Source organism: Oncorhynchus nerka, linkage group LG2 (genome assembly GCF_034236695.1).
Source record: "Oncorhynchus nerka isolate Pitt River linkage group LG2, Oner_Uvic_2.0, whole genome shotgun sequence".
Taxonomy (NCBI): Eukaryota; Metazoa; Chordata; class Actinopteri; order Salmoniformes; family Salmonidae; genus Oncorhynchus; species Oncorhynchus nerka.
In genome coordinates, this window is record NC_088397.1 from 80,233,352 (window position 1) to 80,247,743 (window position 14,392).

The 14,392-nt window shown below is 42.9% G+C and overlaps 1 protein-coding gene across 3 annotated transcripts in view; it reads right to left on the reverse strand.

Moving 5' to 3' along the window:
- LOC115143357 (receptor-type tyrosine-protein phosphatase alpha-like) overlaps positions 1-14,392 on the reverse strand; it is a 59,809-nt gene that overhangs the window by 14,197 nt on the left and 31,220 nt on the right. For 2 of the 3 annotated variants that reach the window (XM_029683695.2, XM_029683686.2), the window contains exons 2-13: positions 8,854-8,900; positions 8,492-8,582; positions 7,853-8,275; positions 7,629-7,649; positions 5,099-5,183; positions 3,986-4,059; positions 3,246-3,382; positions 2,764-2,854; positions 1,925-2,001; positions 915-951; positions 659-756; positions 181-336 (exon numbers count right to left, since the gene is read on the reverse strand). In XM_029683695.2, coding sequence (XP_029539555.1) covers positions 181-336; positions 659-756; positions 915-951; positions 1,925-2,001; positions 2,764-2,854; positions 3,246-3,382; positions 3,986-4,059; positions 5,099-5,183; positions 7,629-7,649; positions 7,853-8,275; positions 8,492-8,582; positions 8,854-8,874 — 1,311 coding nt within the window. In that variant the 5' untranslated portion in view covers positions 8,875-8,900. The remainder of the gene's footprint in view (positions 1-180; positions 337-658; positions 757-914; positions 952-1,924; positions 2,002-2,763; positions 2,855-3,245; positions 3,383-3,985; positions 4,060-5,098; positions 5,184-7,628; positions 7,650-7,852; positions 8,276-8,491; positions 8,583-8,853; positions 8,901-14,392) is intronic. The other variant, XM_029683706.2, reaches the window with a different exon arrangement.

The following is a 14,392-nucleotide window of genomic DNA, read 5'->3' on the forward strand; positions in this document are numbered from 1 at the left end:
TTGCCATCACCTGCTTGGTGTACATCCATATCACATGGGTTTGATAGATGGTGTTGTGAGAGGAGAAAACAAAACAAGAAAAAGAGAGGGGAAAGAGAACAGTCCCCGAGGAGAAAGAGGTGAGAAGACAAGTCCAGAGAAGACAGGAGAAGGAGAGAGGAAAAGGGAAGAGCAGGGTACCTGTTGGATGCAGAACTTGCGGATGGTGTAGTCCACCAGCACCATCATGTCCTCCACAGAGACCCGGATGTTGCCGTAGGTCCAGCAGCCCTGGTCTGGCCAGTACTGGGCACACTTACACTGAGACACACAGAGAGATTGCCGCTGTATGGATTTCTTTCAAATGAAAAGAAACAAACACTCATAGTTGTACATTCATATGCCTTTTCACATTGCAAATTTGACATGCTTAACATACCCAATCTTCGTCATATAGCAACTACTATGAAAGACCTAGTAAAGGTCTGTTCAGAAGGGTGGAACATTACACAACAGTTCCAATAGATTTTGTACTGTGAAGAACATATTTTAAATGCATTTCATGTTGAGTAGGCAGTTGTGTCAATTGTTTTAATGAACTTTCTATCTGCAAAATTCTGAACCTTCCTGAACACACCTGTTGTCACCCCTCCCCCGCTCTTCCCTCCTTCTCCCCTACCTCTTTTCTTTCCTTCAGGTTGGTCACCATGACAATGGTGGCTGTGTTCTGTTCCCAGATCATTCTCCAGAAGTCGTTCACCGTCTCCTCCTTTGGCCCTGAGAGAGAGGAGACAGAATATATTATAATCCACTGTTTATTATCATCATTGATTTAATAAGTTCCTATATGTTTGCACAGGCAATGATATATGTGGTAATATTAACATGGCAATCACCACATTAGCCTATCCCGGTGGCTAGAGTAGCCTCTTTACCTTGAGCTGCAATGAACTTGTTCTTCTCTTGGTAACCCTGTGAACAAGAGGAAGGCAGAAGAGGAAGAGTGTGAGAAAAATGTTTGATCGCTGAATAGGTGTAATGACTGTGTCTGTAATGTTAGGTAATGTTCTGCTGTATCATCGATGTTTAATGACCAGGTCTTGCATTGTTAGGTAATGTTCTGATGTTTAATGACCAGGTCTTGCATTGTTAGGTAATGTTCTGATGTATCATCAATGTTTAATGACCAGGTCTTGCATTGTTAGGTAATGTTCTGATGTATCATCAATGTTTAATGACCAGGTCTTGCATTGTTAGGTAATGTTCTGATGTATCATCAATGTTTAATGACCAGGTCTTGCATTGTTAGGTAATGTTCTGCTGTATCATCAATGTTTAATGACCAGGTCTTGCATTGTTAGGTAATGTTCTGCTGTATCGTCGATGTTTAATGACCTTGTCTTGCATTGTTAGGTAATGTTCTGATGTATCATCAATGTTTAATGACCTTGTCTTGCATTGTTAGGTAATGTTCTGATGTATCATCAATGTTTAATGACCAGGTCTTGCATTGTTAGGTAATGTTCTGATGTATCATCAATGTTTAATAGGTCTTGCATTTTAGGTAATGTTCTGCTGTATTGATGTTTAATGTTTCATTGTTACTTCATGTGTTTAATGACCTTGTCGTGCATTGTTAGGTAATGTTCTGCTGTATCATCTACAAATGATTGATTATTTTATTTTGCATTTAGCGTGGGACCTGCGTTCTACAAATGAATTATTTTATTTTGTAAAAAAAGAGAGAAAGAACAAAGGAGAGAGAGGGACGGAGAGCGAGAGTGATGAAAAAGACTATTCTAAGGCAACCTTTTATTTATTTATTTTACCAGGAAGTTAAATTAAGGTCAAAAGACCTCTTTTACAAGGGAGACCTGGCCAAGGAGTAGCTAAAAAAACAATTCAGAGCCTGTCATTGATGCCAATGGCTTGTGGCGTCACTCACGTTGATGAAGGATGCGTTAATGAAGTCGGAGTCTGGAACTCCCTCTAGTGATGACAAATGCACCCTGGAGTGATCATCTGAAACACAACAGAACCTTGATTAACTGAATGGCCAGCCTGTTTTAAAGGAGCTACATGTAACATTTACACTACCGTTCAAAAGTTTGGGGTCACTTAGAAATGTCCTTGTTTTTTAAAAAGAAAAGCACATTTTTTGTCCATTAAAATAACATCAAATTGATCAGAAATACAGTGTAGACATTGCTAATGTCCATTAGAAGCCCATTATCAGTAACCATCCCTCCTGTGTTCCAATGGCACGTTGTGTTAGCTAATCCAAGTTTATAATTTAAAAAAGGCTAATTGATCATTAGAAAACCCTTTAGCAATTATGTTAGCTTAGCTGAAAACTGTTGTTCTGATTAAAGAAGAAATAAAACTGGCCTTCTTTAGACTAGTTGAGTATCTGGAGCATCAGCATTTGTGGGTTCGATTACAGGCTCAAAATGGACAGAAACAAATAACTTTCTTCTGAAAGTATTACGTCTTTGCAAATGGTAAGAAGCCACCATGAGATGTTAGGCATTATTAAGCAGTGTCCTTAAAAAAAAGAATTATGGCTAAAATATTAAATGTAGCTCATTTAAAGTCTGTTCCAGGAAGAGTAGTATGACAGACTAGTGCCCGATTCAGACTATTGGGCCGAACTGATCCAAGCTATACTGGCGGTGTTACACATCCGCCATAGATGCTGGAACAGTGCTGGAAAGGAAACATACAAGCCAGCACAGTACGTTCCCAAAGGTTGAATCAGGCTTTAGCGCCATGTTGAGGACTCACATGGCAGGATGTTGACGTAGCGGTTTTTGTCCTTGTTCTCCTCTTTAGAGGCCGCGTCGCACGACGCCTGAATGGGACACACCGGCAGCGCCTGGACACAGAGCGCATTAGACACACAGACAGGTAACAGTGATATTAGCTGAATTCCCAGTGATGCGTTTCTATGGGTGATATTCTTATTCCCAAAACCAGCCCTGCTGGATATACGAAAATAAAGCAAACAAGGGAAGAACGGGGAAGGGAATTAGGATGTATTGGAACACAGCCATAGGCTCTGTGTAAGTTAGTACCTCTCCAATCTGAGTCAGTAGCTAGAATCACAAACATAGAGGGTTCTAGTTGCAAGTACGATCTGCCCATTGTCCTGATATGGCCCATAGACGACTAAAATGTGTGTGTATAAATGTAAATGTGTGAGTACGTGTGAGAGTATGAGAATATATATATGTGTGTATGTGCGTGCGTGCATAAGGACTTCATACGTTGAACTCCTCCCGGAAGAGCTTGTTGTCGTCAGCCATGCGACGATTCATCTCCTCCTCCAGCTTGTCGACAACAAGGGGAGGGTACTTCCTGTTGGTGCTGGGTGAACGGGCCAATAGTGGCACACTCTGGAGCTCTGCGAGAGCAGGAAGCAGGAAGGGAGGGAAGAGGGGGAAAGAGAGGAGGGAAGGAATGGGAGGAGAAAAATGGGTTGAGAGAGTTCCACAGGAGATAGACAGAGACAGAAAGATAGACATAAACCCTTTGTTGTGACACTGCCAACAATAAATTATACAAATACAATTAATTATATGCACTATACATAGTATTTCAATAATTTTTACAGTAAAATACAATAACAAAAACCTGTTGTAAGAGCCAGATAGTGACACATTCACCAACCAATGATTATAAACTAAATCAATACACTGTAGAAAAATATATTATATATTACATGTCCTAAACATTACATTCCAATCTGCACACGCAATGTCTCCAAACTGACTGTCTGTTCTGTAACAAAAGCCCACAAGGGGGCGCTGTAAACCAATCCAACGCTGCTACTGAACCGCAAGTGGAACAACAGCATAGGCCGAGAACCAGTAAATGACTACAAAACCAATGTGATCTTATCCAAACAGAGAACAATGCAGAAAGTTGGCTATGATATAGATTACAAGTCCCTGTAAGTGTGCTACCACAGGCAAAACGTGTGTTCACACAACTACAGTGATTTTACCTGTATCGTCTGATCTACCGTTGGTCAGCCTGAAGGAGTTGGAATGGCTGCCGGCCTGCTTGTACTTCTTAAACCTGTCAATCACACGACATGCATGAATAGATATATCCAGAATGACACACCCTGCCATTGCCATGGTAACTTCTGTAACACTTAGTTCATCAATAGTCCTCAATAGGGTGTGAGTGAGTGTATGAAAGGTGACAAGAAAGCCATTTCCTGCTCTGCCCTTTAAAAATGGTAATGAATTGTGTGAGTAGGTTTGTGTGTACAAGACAGTTAGCATTTTACGTGGGTCTCATGTCTCAATATTGTAATGCTCTACACACTTTTCTTTTCAGTTTAAATATGCCAGGCTGAGATGAGGCTGAAGACACTTCTGTCAGGCAGAAAACCAGGGATGTATTCATTATGGCGCACCATAGCAAAACATAGTACTTGTTTCTTTTTGGACAAAACAAGCATTTTTCATTGGACAAGTTCAGGGAGCCCTCCCGGTGTCAGTCCGTTTTTCTCTTTGGTGCCTCATGAACAGGACCCAGGGGCGAGTCCCCCTAAAGCTTCGTAGCTAATGTGGCACTATTTTCACCCTGACGTAGAGTATAGACCCAGGCCCCTTGCAGAACAGCAAAATGTTTAATTTTGAGAACTTTGCTCGCTTCAAACGAAGAAGATGGATTGTCAAACATAAGATTTAACCATTCTGACTCTCTCACTGCTGTGGGGCATGGTCGTCATTTTAGCCACAAAGCTTTCAGGGAACCCACCCCATGGTTGTGTTCAGCAGGGAGACAACATTTGAAAAGGACAGGTACAATCTGAACTCAGCCAAGGTACAAGCTGAACTCAGCCAAGGTACTAGCTGAACTCAGCCAAGGTACTAGCTGAACTCAGCCAAGGTACTAGCTGAACTCAGCCAAGGTACTAGCTGAACTCAGCCAAGGTACTAGCTGAACTCTCACTCACTTTGTTGAAAATTGTTTTGTTACCGTGTGCTCTAATGAACAGGAACCAGGTGAGCAGTGTGGGTCCGAGTTAGCGGTGTGGGTCAGGGTTAGCGGTGTGGGTCAGGGTTAGCGGCGTGGGTGGTTTTTACCTGAGTGAGTGACTGACCTGAGCATGTAGAGGATGATGATGATGAAGACAATGACGAGCAGGGACGACAGAGCCACCATCACCGCAATGATGGGTGTGTCATCTGAGAGAGACAGGAGAGAGATAATTCACAACATATTTTAAAAGTGTATCTATCCATTGTACAATGACTACTTGTCTTATGTTGGTCACATTACAAGACTCAATGGGAGCAGCACAGGGTCAGCCTCAGAGCAGCGCCCCTGGAGCACATTGCCTCGCACAAGGGCACAACGGTAGTAGGTGGCGGCCGGGCACAAGAGACACCAGAAACCCCCTGGTTGCCGGTTCACTAGCCTACATTTTCATGTCAGCACTGGGATTCCCTTTGGCAAGGCAACTTCTTTCATTCCCAGTACCTACAAAAGCAAGATGGTGAAGGTGGCTGGTGTGGTAATATTTGGTTTGCTCTCTAAGAAAAATAACCGTGCTGAGCGTACACGTGGACACTGTCCTTGAGAGTGTAGATACATCACTATTTAATTGGCAGGCAGAGTAAACCTTTCACATGATAGGCTACAAAACAGGAGGCTGGCGTCAGGCTTGTGTTCAAACTGTATTTGACTGATTTGACAATTGATTGAGCCTGTCTGGAGTGACAAATTGGGTTTGGGTTGGCACTTTGCGCTAAGCCAGCTTGATCAAGTGCACAAATTAAGTATTTGAAAAGAAAAACAATTATATTTAATATGGTTAATGGTAAACATGTTAGACAGGCTATATGCAACTCTTGCTGCTTTGTGACTTCTACACTGATTACAGGAGCTCCTAACTAAGGACATCATGGTGATAGTTAAACTGGACAGCTTCTTATGTCTTACGTAACATTTTCATCACAGTGACATGAGAGGTCCTTAACCGTCATTACAGAGACGTCATTAACCGTCGTTATAGAGACGTCATTAACCGTTGTTATAGAGACGTTATTAACTATTAAGAGTCTAAGCCAGGGGGAAGGGGGTTCTACTAAGCTATATTAAATTGTATGAATAAGGTCATACTAAGGATCATTTAGCTATTTGATTTTGAATTTCAAGACCCCTTGAAGGATACATTTTTAAAATAATAATTTAAAGAAATTATCTTTGGCCTTACTGCTATTAGCCAATACAAACGCATAGAATAACAGATTCACTACCAAAAGACAAGTCATGTGAGGTCTGTGGGTGTCCTAGAGCAAAAAAACGTCCAACATTTACATTTTATTGTCCATTAAAATAACATCAAATTGATCAGAAATACAGTGTAGATATTGCTAATGTTGTAAATGACTATTGTAGCTGGAAACGGCTGATTTTTAATGGAATATCTACATAGGCGTACAGAGGCCCATTATCAGCAACCATCACTCCTGTGTTCCAATGGCACGTTGTGTTAGCTAATCCAAGTTTATCATTTTAAAAAGGCTAATTGATCTTTTTGAAAACCCTTTTGCAATTATGTTAGCACAGCTGAAAACTGTGGTGCTGATTAAAGAAGCAATAAAACTGACCTTCTTTAGACTAGTTGAGTATCTGGAGCATCAGCATTTGTGAGTTTGATTACAGGCTCAAAATGGCCAGAAACAAAGGACTTTCTTCTGAAACTCATCAGTTTATTCCTGTTCTGAGAAATTAAGACTATTCCATGTGAGAAATTGCCAAGAAATGGAAGATCTCGTACAACGCTTTGGACTACTCCCTTCACAGAACAGCGCAAACTGGCTCTAACCAGAATAGAAAGAGGAGTGGGAGGCCCCAGTGCACAACTGAGCAAGATGCTTCACAAGTCCTCAACTGGCAGCTTCACTGGCAGACTCAACGTCAACAGCGAAGAGGCGACTCCGGGATGCTGGCCTTCTAGGCAGAGTTCCTCTGTCTGTGTTATTTTGCCCATCTTAATCTTTTTTTTTGGCCAGTCTGAGACATGGCTTTTTCTTTGCAATTCTGCCTAGAAGGCCAGCATCCCGGAGTCACCTCTTCACTGTTGAAGTTGAGACTGGTGTTTTGCAGGTTGGATAAAATCAACAGTAAGTGATAGTGATCCCAGTGGGAATCGAACCCAAAACCCTGGCATTGCTAGCACTAAGCCACTCTAACCAACTGAGCCACACGGGCCACATTTGATTTCATGTGGTTCAAACTGCCATCTTGTCTATTTCAGCTAATTGTTGTTCATTTTTCATTATTCTGTGGAATTTTCAGTGTTCTCTGAGGGACAATGTACACATTGAATGGTGCTGCACCACGTTGTTAGGAAGGTAATTGAAACTGAGAAGAGGGACTATTCGGTCCATTTAATTTCAATGTCTCATACCATGGGCATAGAGGATGGACAGAAACCACAGACAGAGGAGAGATACTGGAGGGCTTGAATACTGCGTGTGTTCGACAGGCCAGTTAAATTATTGGCACATCGCTACCACGACTGCTTATGACATCTGTCATGATGTCATAAATTGTCAGCGCGGTTGCATGACCGCTTGGCATGCCATTGTAATGAGACATCAAAACCTCACACACAGTCTTACCGGTGTCTTCTTCTCCACCACCTGAGGAGGATAAAACAAGAGTCATTACTATCAAACCTAAAGAAAACATACAACAACCCCCCCGCACTTAAATTCTCGACTTTCACTCTCACACACTCCACTATCAATCAAATGTCAATCAAATGTAATTATAAAGCCCTTATTACATCAGCAGATGTCACAAAGTACTGCAACCAACATACAGTTAACACACAGACACACACCTGGAACAGTAGCACCGCTAGTGGCCGACGTGGCTTCCACCGTTGGTTTTGTGTCTGTGTTGGTGGCGGTGTCTGTTGACTGAGTCTCTGGAACAGAGGTCCCATTCTCCCCACCCCCTACCTGACTGATTGTGGTTGGAGCAGGGGGTGGCTGCGGGGTGGAGTTCACGCCTGTGGTGATTTTGGGGGATTCAGTTGGGCCAGGGGGTGTTGGAGGGGGGACGGGCGCAGGGGTGACATCACTAGGGCCTGCAGTCAATATGACACCATCCACGGTTGTGGTAGTTGTCATTGTTGTCGCGGCAACCTTCGGGGCTGTGGTTGTTTGGGGGGGAGGAGGGGGGGCGATGGTTGTTGTCAAGGGAACATTGGGGAGGGTGGTGGCGGGAGGGTCCTTGGATTTGGCAGTGGGGTCTGGACCTCCTAGGGATGAAAGGTAAGGTGTGAGAGAGGAGAGAGAAGAAAGACAGAGAGAGAGGAGCGAGAGAGAGCGAGATATTCAGTTTATTTAGGCTATTTCTGTTGAGTCAATTTGCAGCTTCATGAGAGGTGCAGTAAACAATAGCGTTGAATATGTCAAATGGCGTCAGCGGTGGGATCCGGCTGTTCAGGTGATGATGTCATGTGGGTCCTTCTTACCTGTGGGGGTGGGAGGTGGTACCTGGGCCGAGATGGAGACCCCGAGGGCCACACTGAGCAACAGGAGCAGGACACACACACCCATACTGCCCTGGGAGAATCGGGGCACATGCCTTTATTACCCTTTCACAGTGCAAACAGATGATTGGATTATTAATCCAGATGTGTTGTAGTTGTAAATGGAGGCTAATCCTGGGTGATTACTTTTACAGTATAATCCAACTAAATGTAGGTACTTACAAACATTTTTTTTTTTGGGGGGGGGTATGGGGGGTGATATATATATTTTTACAAGTGAATATAAAACTTCTTAAATGCATTTATTATCATGATTTGAGTGGAACAAGGAGTTGACCTCTTACCTTAAGAAGCGAAGTTGGCATCAATCACTCATTCGCACAGTGTGGTCCTGGATCCAAACAGAAAGGAAGACACTGTTAGAACCGCACACTGCTCTTGATAGTATCACTGATCTTTAATAAGCTTACGTATCGGCCTCGCGGCCTTCGTCAGAGCTTTTGTGTGTTTAAAATGAGCACCCTTATGTAGACCTTATGTAGACCTGGCCTCACCCACATCCGTTCCACTTATCCAAATGGGTTGGAGGCAAAGGAAAAATAAATAAGTGCTACCAAATATAACAATATGCATTTCATAAATATTAGAATAAAGTGTGTAAATAAGACATATTAAACACACCTGTAAAACCACAATGAGGACATAGACCTAACGAGCAAGTTATCATTAATCATTGGGTACATTGCACGAAAAACATCAGAGTGATCTTAAATGGGGGTATAATTCATGTTCAAATTCACAACATAACATACATAGGCATTTCAACCTTAAGACCTTCAGGAAATAATGTCTGGAGGGTGAAAATCCCAAAACATTCTCTTTTACTCAGAGTATTATTAATGTCACTTCGCATGTCTGATATCTTAACTTTCTCTATGCCACAAAATCTAAAGGTAGAAATGTCATGCTTTAGGTCATTCAAATGTACTGCGACTGGATAATCACTGTCATTTCTCCAGATTTGATTTTTATGTTCCCTGATTCTCTGTTTGAGAGAACGAGAGGTTTTACCTACACAGCACAGCCCACATGGACATGATATAATGTAAATAACATGGATGGTGGAACACGTAATAATGTCATTTATTTGGAACCGTTTTCCTGTATGTGGGTGGCAGAAATATTCACACTTCATCACATTGTTGTACTGTGCGCATCCTCTGCCTTTTGAATTAGGGATGGTCAAGGTCAAATATTTTTCCCAGAAGGATTGACTGATCCCAAACTTGCTAGGTGTGATTTATCCCCAAAATATCTGACCATCTCCTCAGTTTAAAAAAAACAATACTGAATGCACTACATATTCTGCGGTTAGGTTATCAAACAATGCCTGCATCATTTATTTTATCTGCTTACTTAGCAGCAGCTTTTAAATAATGTGATTTACAGTTAGTTTAACACATACAAGCTCACAGAACGGGACCGCCGAGTGCTGAAGCACGTACAAATCATCTGTCCTGGGTTGCAACACTCACTACCGACTTCCGAACTGCCTCTGGAAGCAACATCAGCACAATAACTGTTAGTCGGGAGCTTCATGAAATGTGTTTCTATGGCCGCGCAGCCGCACACATGCCTAAGATCACCAGTCGCAATGCTAAGCGTTGGCTGGAGTGACGTAAAGCTCGCCGCCATTAGACTCTGGAGCAGTGGAAATGGGTTCTCTGGAGTGATGAATCACGCTTCACCATCTGGCAGTCCGACGGACGAATCTGGGTTTGGCGGATGTCAGGAGAACGCTACCTGCCCGAATGCATAGTGCCAACTGAGAAGTTTGGTGGAGGAGGAATAATGGTCTGGGGCTGTTTGTCATGGTTCGGGCTAGACCGCCTTAGTTCCAGTGAAGGTAAATCTGAATGCTACAGCAAACAATGACATTTTAGACAATTCTGTGCTTCTATCATTGTGGCAACACTTTGATGAAGCCCCTTCCCTGCTTCAGCATGACAATGCCCCCGTGCACAAAGTGAGGTACATACAGAAATAGTTTGTTGGGATAGGTGTGGAAGAAGTTGACTGGCCTGCAGAGCCCTGACCTCAATCCTATGGAACACCTTTGGGATGAATAGGGACGCCGACTACGAGCCAGTCCTAATCGCCCAACATCAGTGCACTAATGCTCGAGGCTGAATGGAAGCAAGTTCTCGCTGCTGTGTTCCAGCATCTAGTGGAAAGCCTTTTCCAGAAGAGTGGAGGCTGTTACAGCAGCAAAAGGGGGACCAACTCCATATTAATTTTGGAATGAGATGTTCGACGAGCAGCACAAACTTATGCCAGGTCGTGTATATATCGTAAATAGTCCATCAATAAATAAATACATTAAAAATATGTTTTTTTTAGGCCATATCGCCCAAACCTACTTTGACCCATGCGGGCATCAAACCCACAACCCCATTTTTGCCAGCTCCGTGCTCCAACCAACTGAGCCATCAGATGTACATAGAAGCCCACCATTCTGTGTGCTAAATCCCCGTCACTCTCTCCCTCTTGTTCTGGATGTGTCTCGTATCCAGGTGGTGCATCGTAACATGAATAATAAACGACCACATAGTGGGACACGGTGAAGGAAACGGAATCTGGGAAAAAGCATGTATGCATTTCAGCTTGGGCCTAGCCCTATGTGCAAGATGGGACAAAGTTAACCTAGTTTTGGAAATAAATCGAGAAGTTAGGGACTGCGAAGGACCCACGAGTTGGGCTTGAGACAATTTTTTCAGATTTTGAATTTGGACATGGCAAAATTGCTTGTATTGTGTAATAGCTTTCTGCATTGACTGCAGTGGGGCTCACCTCAAACAACAATGAAGGGGATTCAGTTGAAATGTGTGTGTAGGGAAGGGCCTAGAGAGCGCCGGCATGGTGGGCTGACTGTCTGATGTTATCCCACCAGTCCACTGGGTGCGGTTTTACTGACTGAGCTGTGATAATCCCTGGCCTAATCCCATGGTTCTGACCCAGGAATAAATCAGTCCGTCTGGCTCTCTTTATTGCAATCTAGCCACACACACATGCACAGGGATGACTGCAGACAGACACACAAATCCTGGTTATCAGGAATTTGTTGCTAGAACCTCCAAATTGGGTGCAAAAAACAGCTACTGTGCCACTTCTATCTAGAAAGGAAAGGCTGTGATTCTTACAGTTTAGACCAGTATTTCCCAGCCCTGGTCTTCAATCAGTTGGACACTTCCAAATGGGGACCTGTTGGCCTACTCATCCTCTATCAAATGTATGATATTAAAAGCCCACACCGGTAGAAATGCACTTTTTTGAGCTGAAAGACGACGGCCAGAGATTACCCATTATGTTGTACATCGACACAAGTCAATAAGTCATCATCAGTAAGTCAAAGTATGATATTTGGGCTTGAAGTGCCAAATCCGAATGTGTGACTTCGGATGAAACCATGAGTCTTAAATGTCTTTTCCTATGAGATGACGAGCACATTTATTTCAGCCTACGTTTTGTTTCAGGGTGGGTTTTATTTAAAATGGTACCAGCCACCAGCAAGGCAATGTTTATTAATCAGAAACACCTGCTGCAAATGTCTTCCTATTCGTGAGTCGTCTGAGCCAAACATCTTTTCTCTGTAGCCTACACTTGGATTTCCACTAGATAAAAACAGCCACAAAGTCAAAATTGGCTATATCATACAAATTGAACAAAAATGAGCTTGTTGGTCTTAATTAAAAGGTTAGGGTAGGGCTAAGGCTAGCGGTGTGGTTAAGGTTAAGGTGACAGTAAGGTTTAAAATAGGATTTTAAGAAGAGAAAATGTATTAATAGTTGCCCTTACAAAAAAATATGACAGTTTTGAAACTGCAGTAAATGTGCAGTAACTGCAGTCGACTGGTATTTTGGACGCAGTATTTGCAGCATACTGCAGTTATACTGCACTCTAACTGCTATCTTTTTCGAATGGGTGGTTTTATGACTTTGCGGCATGCCTGGGCGGCAGGTAGCCTAGCGGTTAAGAGCGTTGGGCCAGTAACCAAAAGGTTGCTAGTTCGAATCCCTGACGACTAGGTGAATAATATGCCGATGTGCCCTTAACTTCTTATGGCGGCAGGGGCAGTATTGAGTAGCTTGGATGAAAGGTGCCCAGAGTAAACTGCCTGCTCCTCAGTCCCAGTTGCTAATGTATGCATATTATTAGTAGTATTGGATAGAAAACACTCTGACGTTTCTAAAACTGTTCGAATGATGGCTGTAAATATAACAGAACTCATATGGCACGCAAAAACCTGAGAAGAAATCCAAACAGGAAGTGGGAAATCTGAGGTTGGTCGATTTTCAACCCAGCCCCTATTGAATACACAGTGTGATATTGGTTATGTTGCACTTCCTAAGGCTTCCACTAGATGTCAACCGTCTTTAGAAACTTGTTTGAGGATTCTACTGTGAAGTGGGACCGACTTAAAAAGATGAGAGGTCTGTAATTTTCACCATAGGTACACTTTAACTATGACAGACAAATGAGAAGAAAAAAAATCCAGAAAATCACATGGTAGGATTTTTAATGAATTTATTTGCAAATTATGGTGGAAAATAAGTATTTGGTCACCTACAAACAAGCAAGATTTCTGGCTCTCACAGACCTGTAACTTCTTCTTTAAGAGGCTCCTCTGTCCTCCACTCGTTACTTGTATTAATGGCACCTGTTTGAACTTGTTATCAGTATAAAAGACACCTGTCCACAACCTCAAACAGTCACACTCCAAACTCCACTATGGCCAAGACCAAAGAGCTGTCAAAGGACACCAGAAACAAAAATTGTAGACCTGCACCAGGCTGGGAAGACTGAATCTGCAATAGGTAAGCAGCTTGGTTTGAAGAAATCAACTGTGGGAGCAATTATTAGGAAATGGAAGACATACAAGACCACTGATAATCTCCCTCGATCTGGGGCTCCACGCAAGATCTCACCCCGTGGGGTCAAAATGATCACAAGAACGGTGAGCAAAAATCCCAGAACCACACGGGGGGACCTAGTGAATGACCTGCAGAGAGCTGGGACCAAAGTAACAAAGCCTACCATCAGTAATACACTACGCCGCCAGGGACTCAAATCCTGCAGTGCCAGACGTGTCCCCCTACTTAAGCCAGTACATGTCCAGGCCCGTCTGAAGTTTGCTAGAGAGCATTTGGATGATCCAGAAGAAGATTGGGAGAATGTCATATGGTCAGATCAAACCAAAATATAACTTTTTGGTAAAAACTCAACTTGTCGTGTTTGGAGGACAAAGAATGCTGAGTTGCATCCAAAGAACACCATACCTACTGTGAAGCATGGGGGTGGAAACATCATGCTTTGGGGCTGTTTTTCTGCAAAGGGACCAGGACGACTGATCCGTGTAAAGGACAGAATGAATAGGGCCATGTATCATGAGATTTTGAGTGAAAACCTCCTTCCATCAGCAAGGGCATTGAAGATGAAACGTGACTGGGTCATTCAGCATGACACTGATCCCAAACACACCGCCCGGGCAACAAAGGAGTGGCTTCGTAAGAAGCATTTCATGGTCCTGGAGTGGCCTAGCCAGTCTCCAGATCTCAACCCCATAGAAAATCTTTGGAGGGAGTTGAAAGTCTGTGTTGCCCAGCAACAGCCCCAAAACATCACTGCTCTAGAGGAGATCTGATCTGCATGGAGGAATGGGCCAAAATACCAGCAACAGTGTGTGAAAACCTTGTGAAGACTTACAGAAAACGTTTGACCTCTGTTATATACCCTTTGTTGGCAATGACAAAGTGTTGAGATAAACTTTTGCTGAGACAAAGTGTTGAGATAAATAAATACTTATTTTCCACCATAATTTGTAAA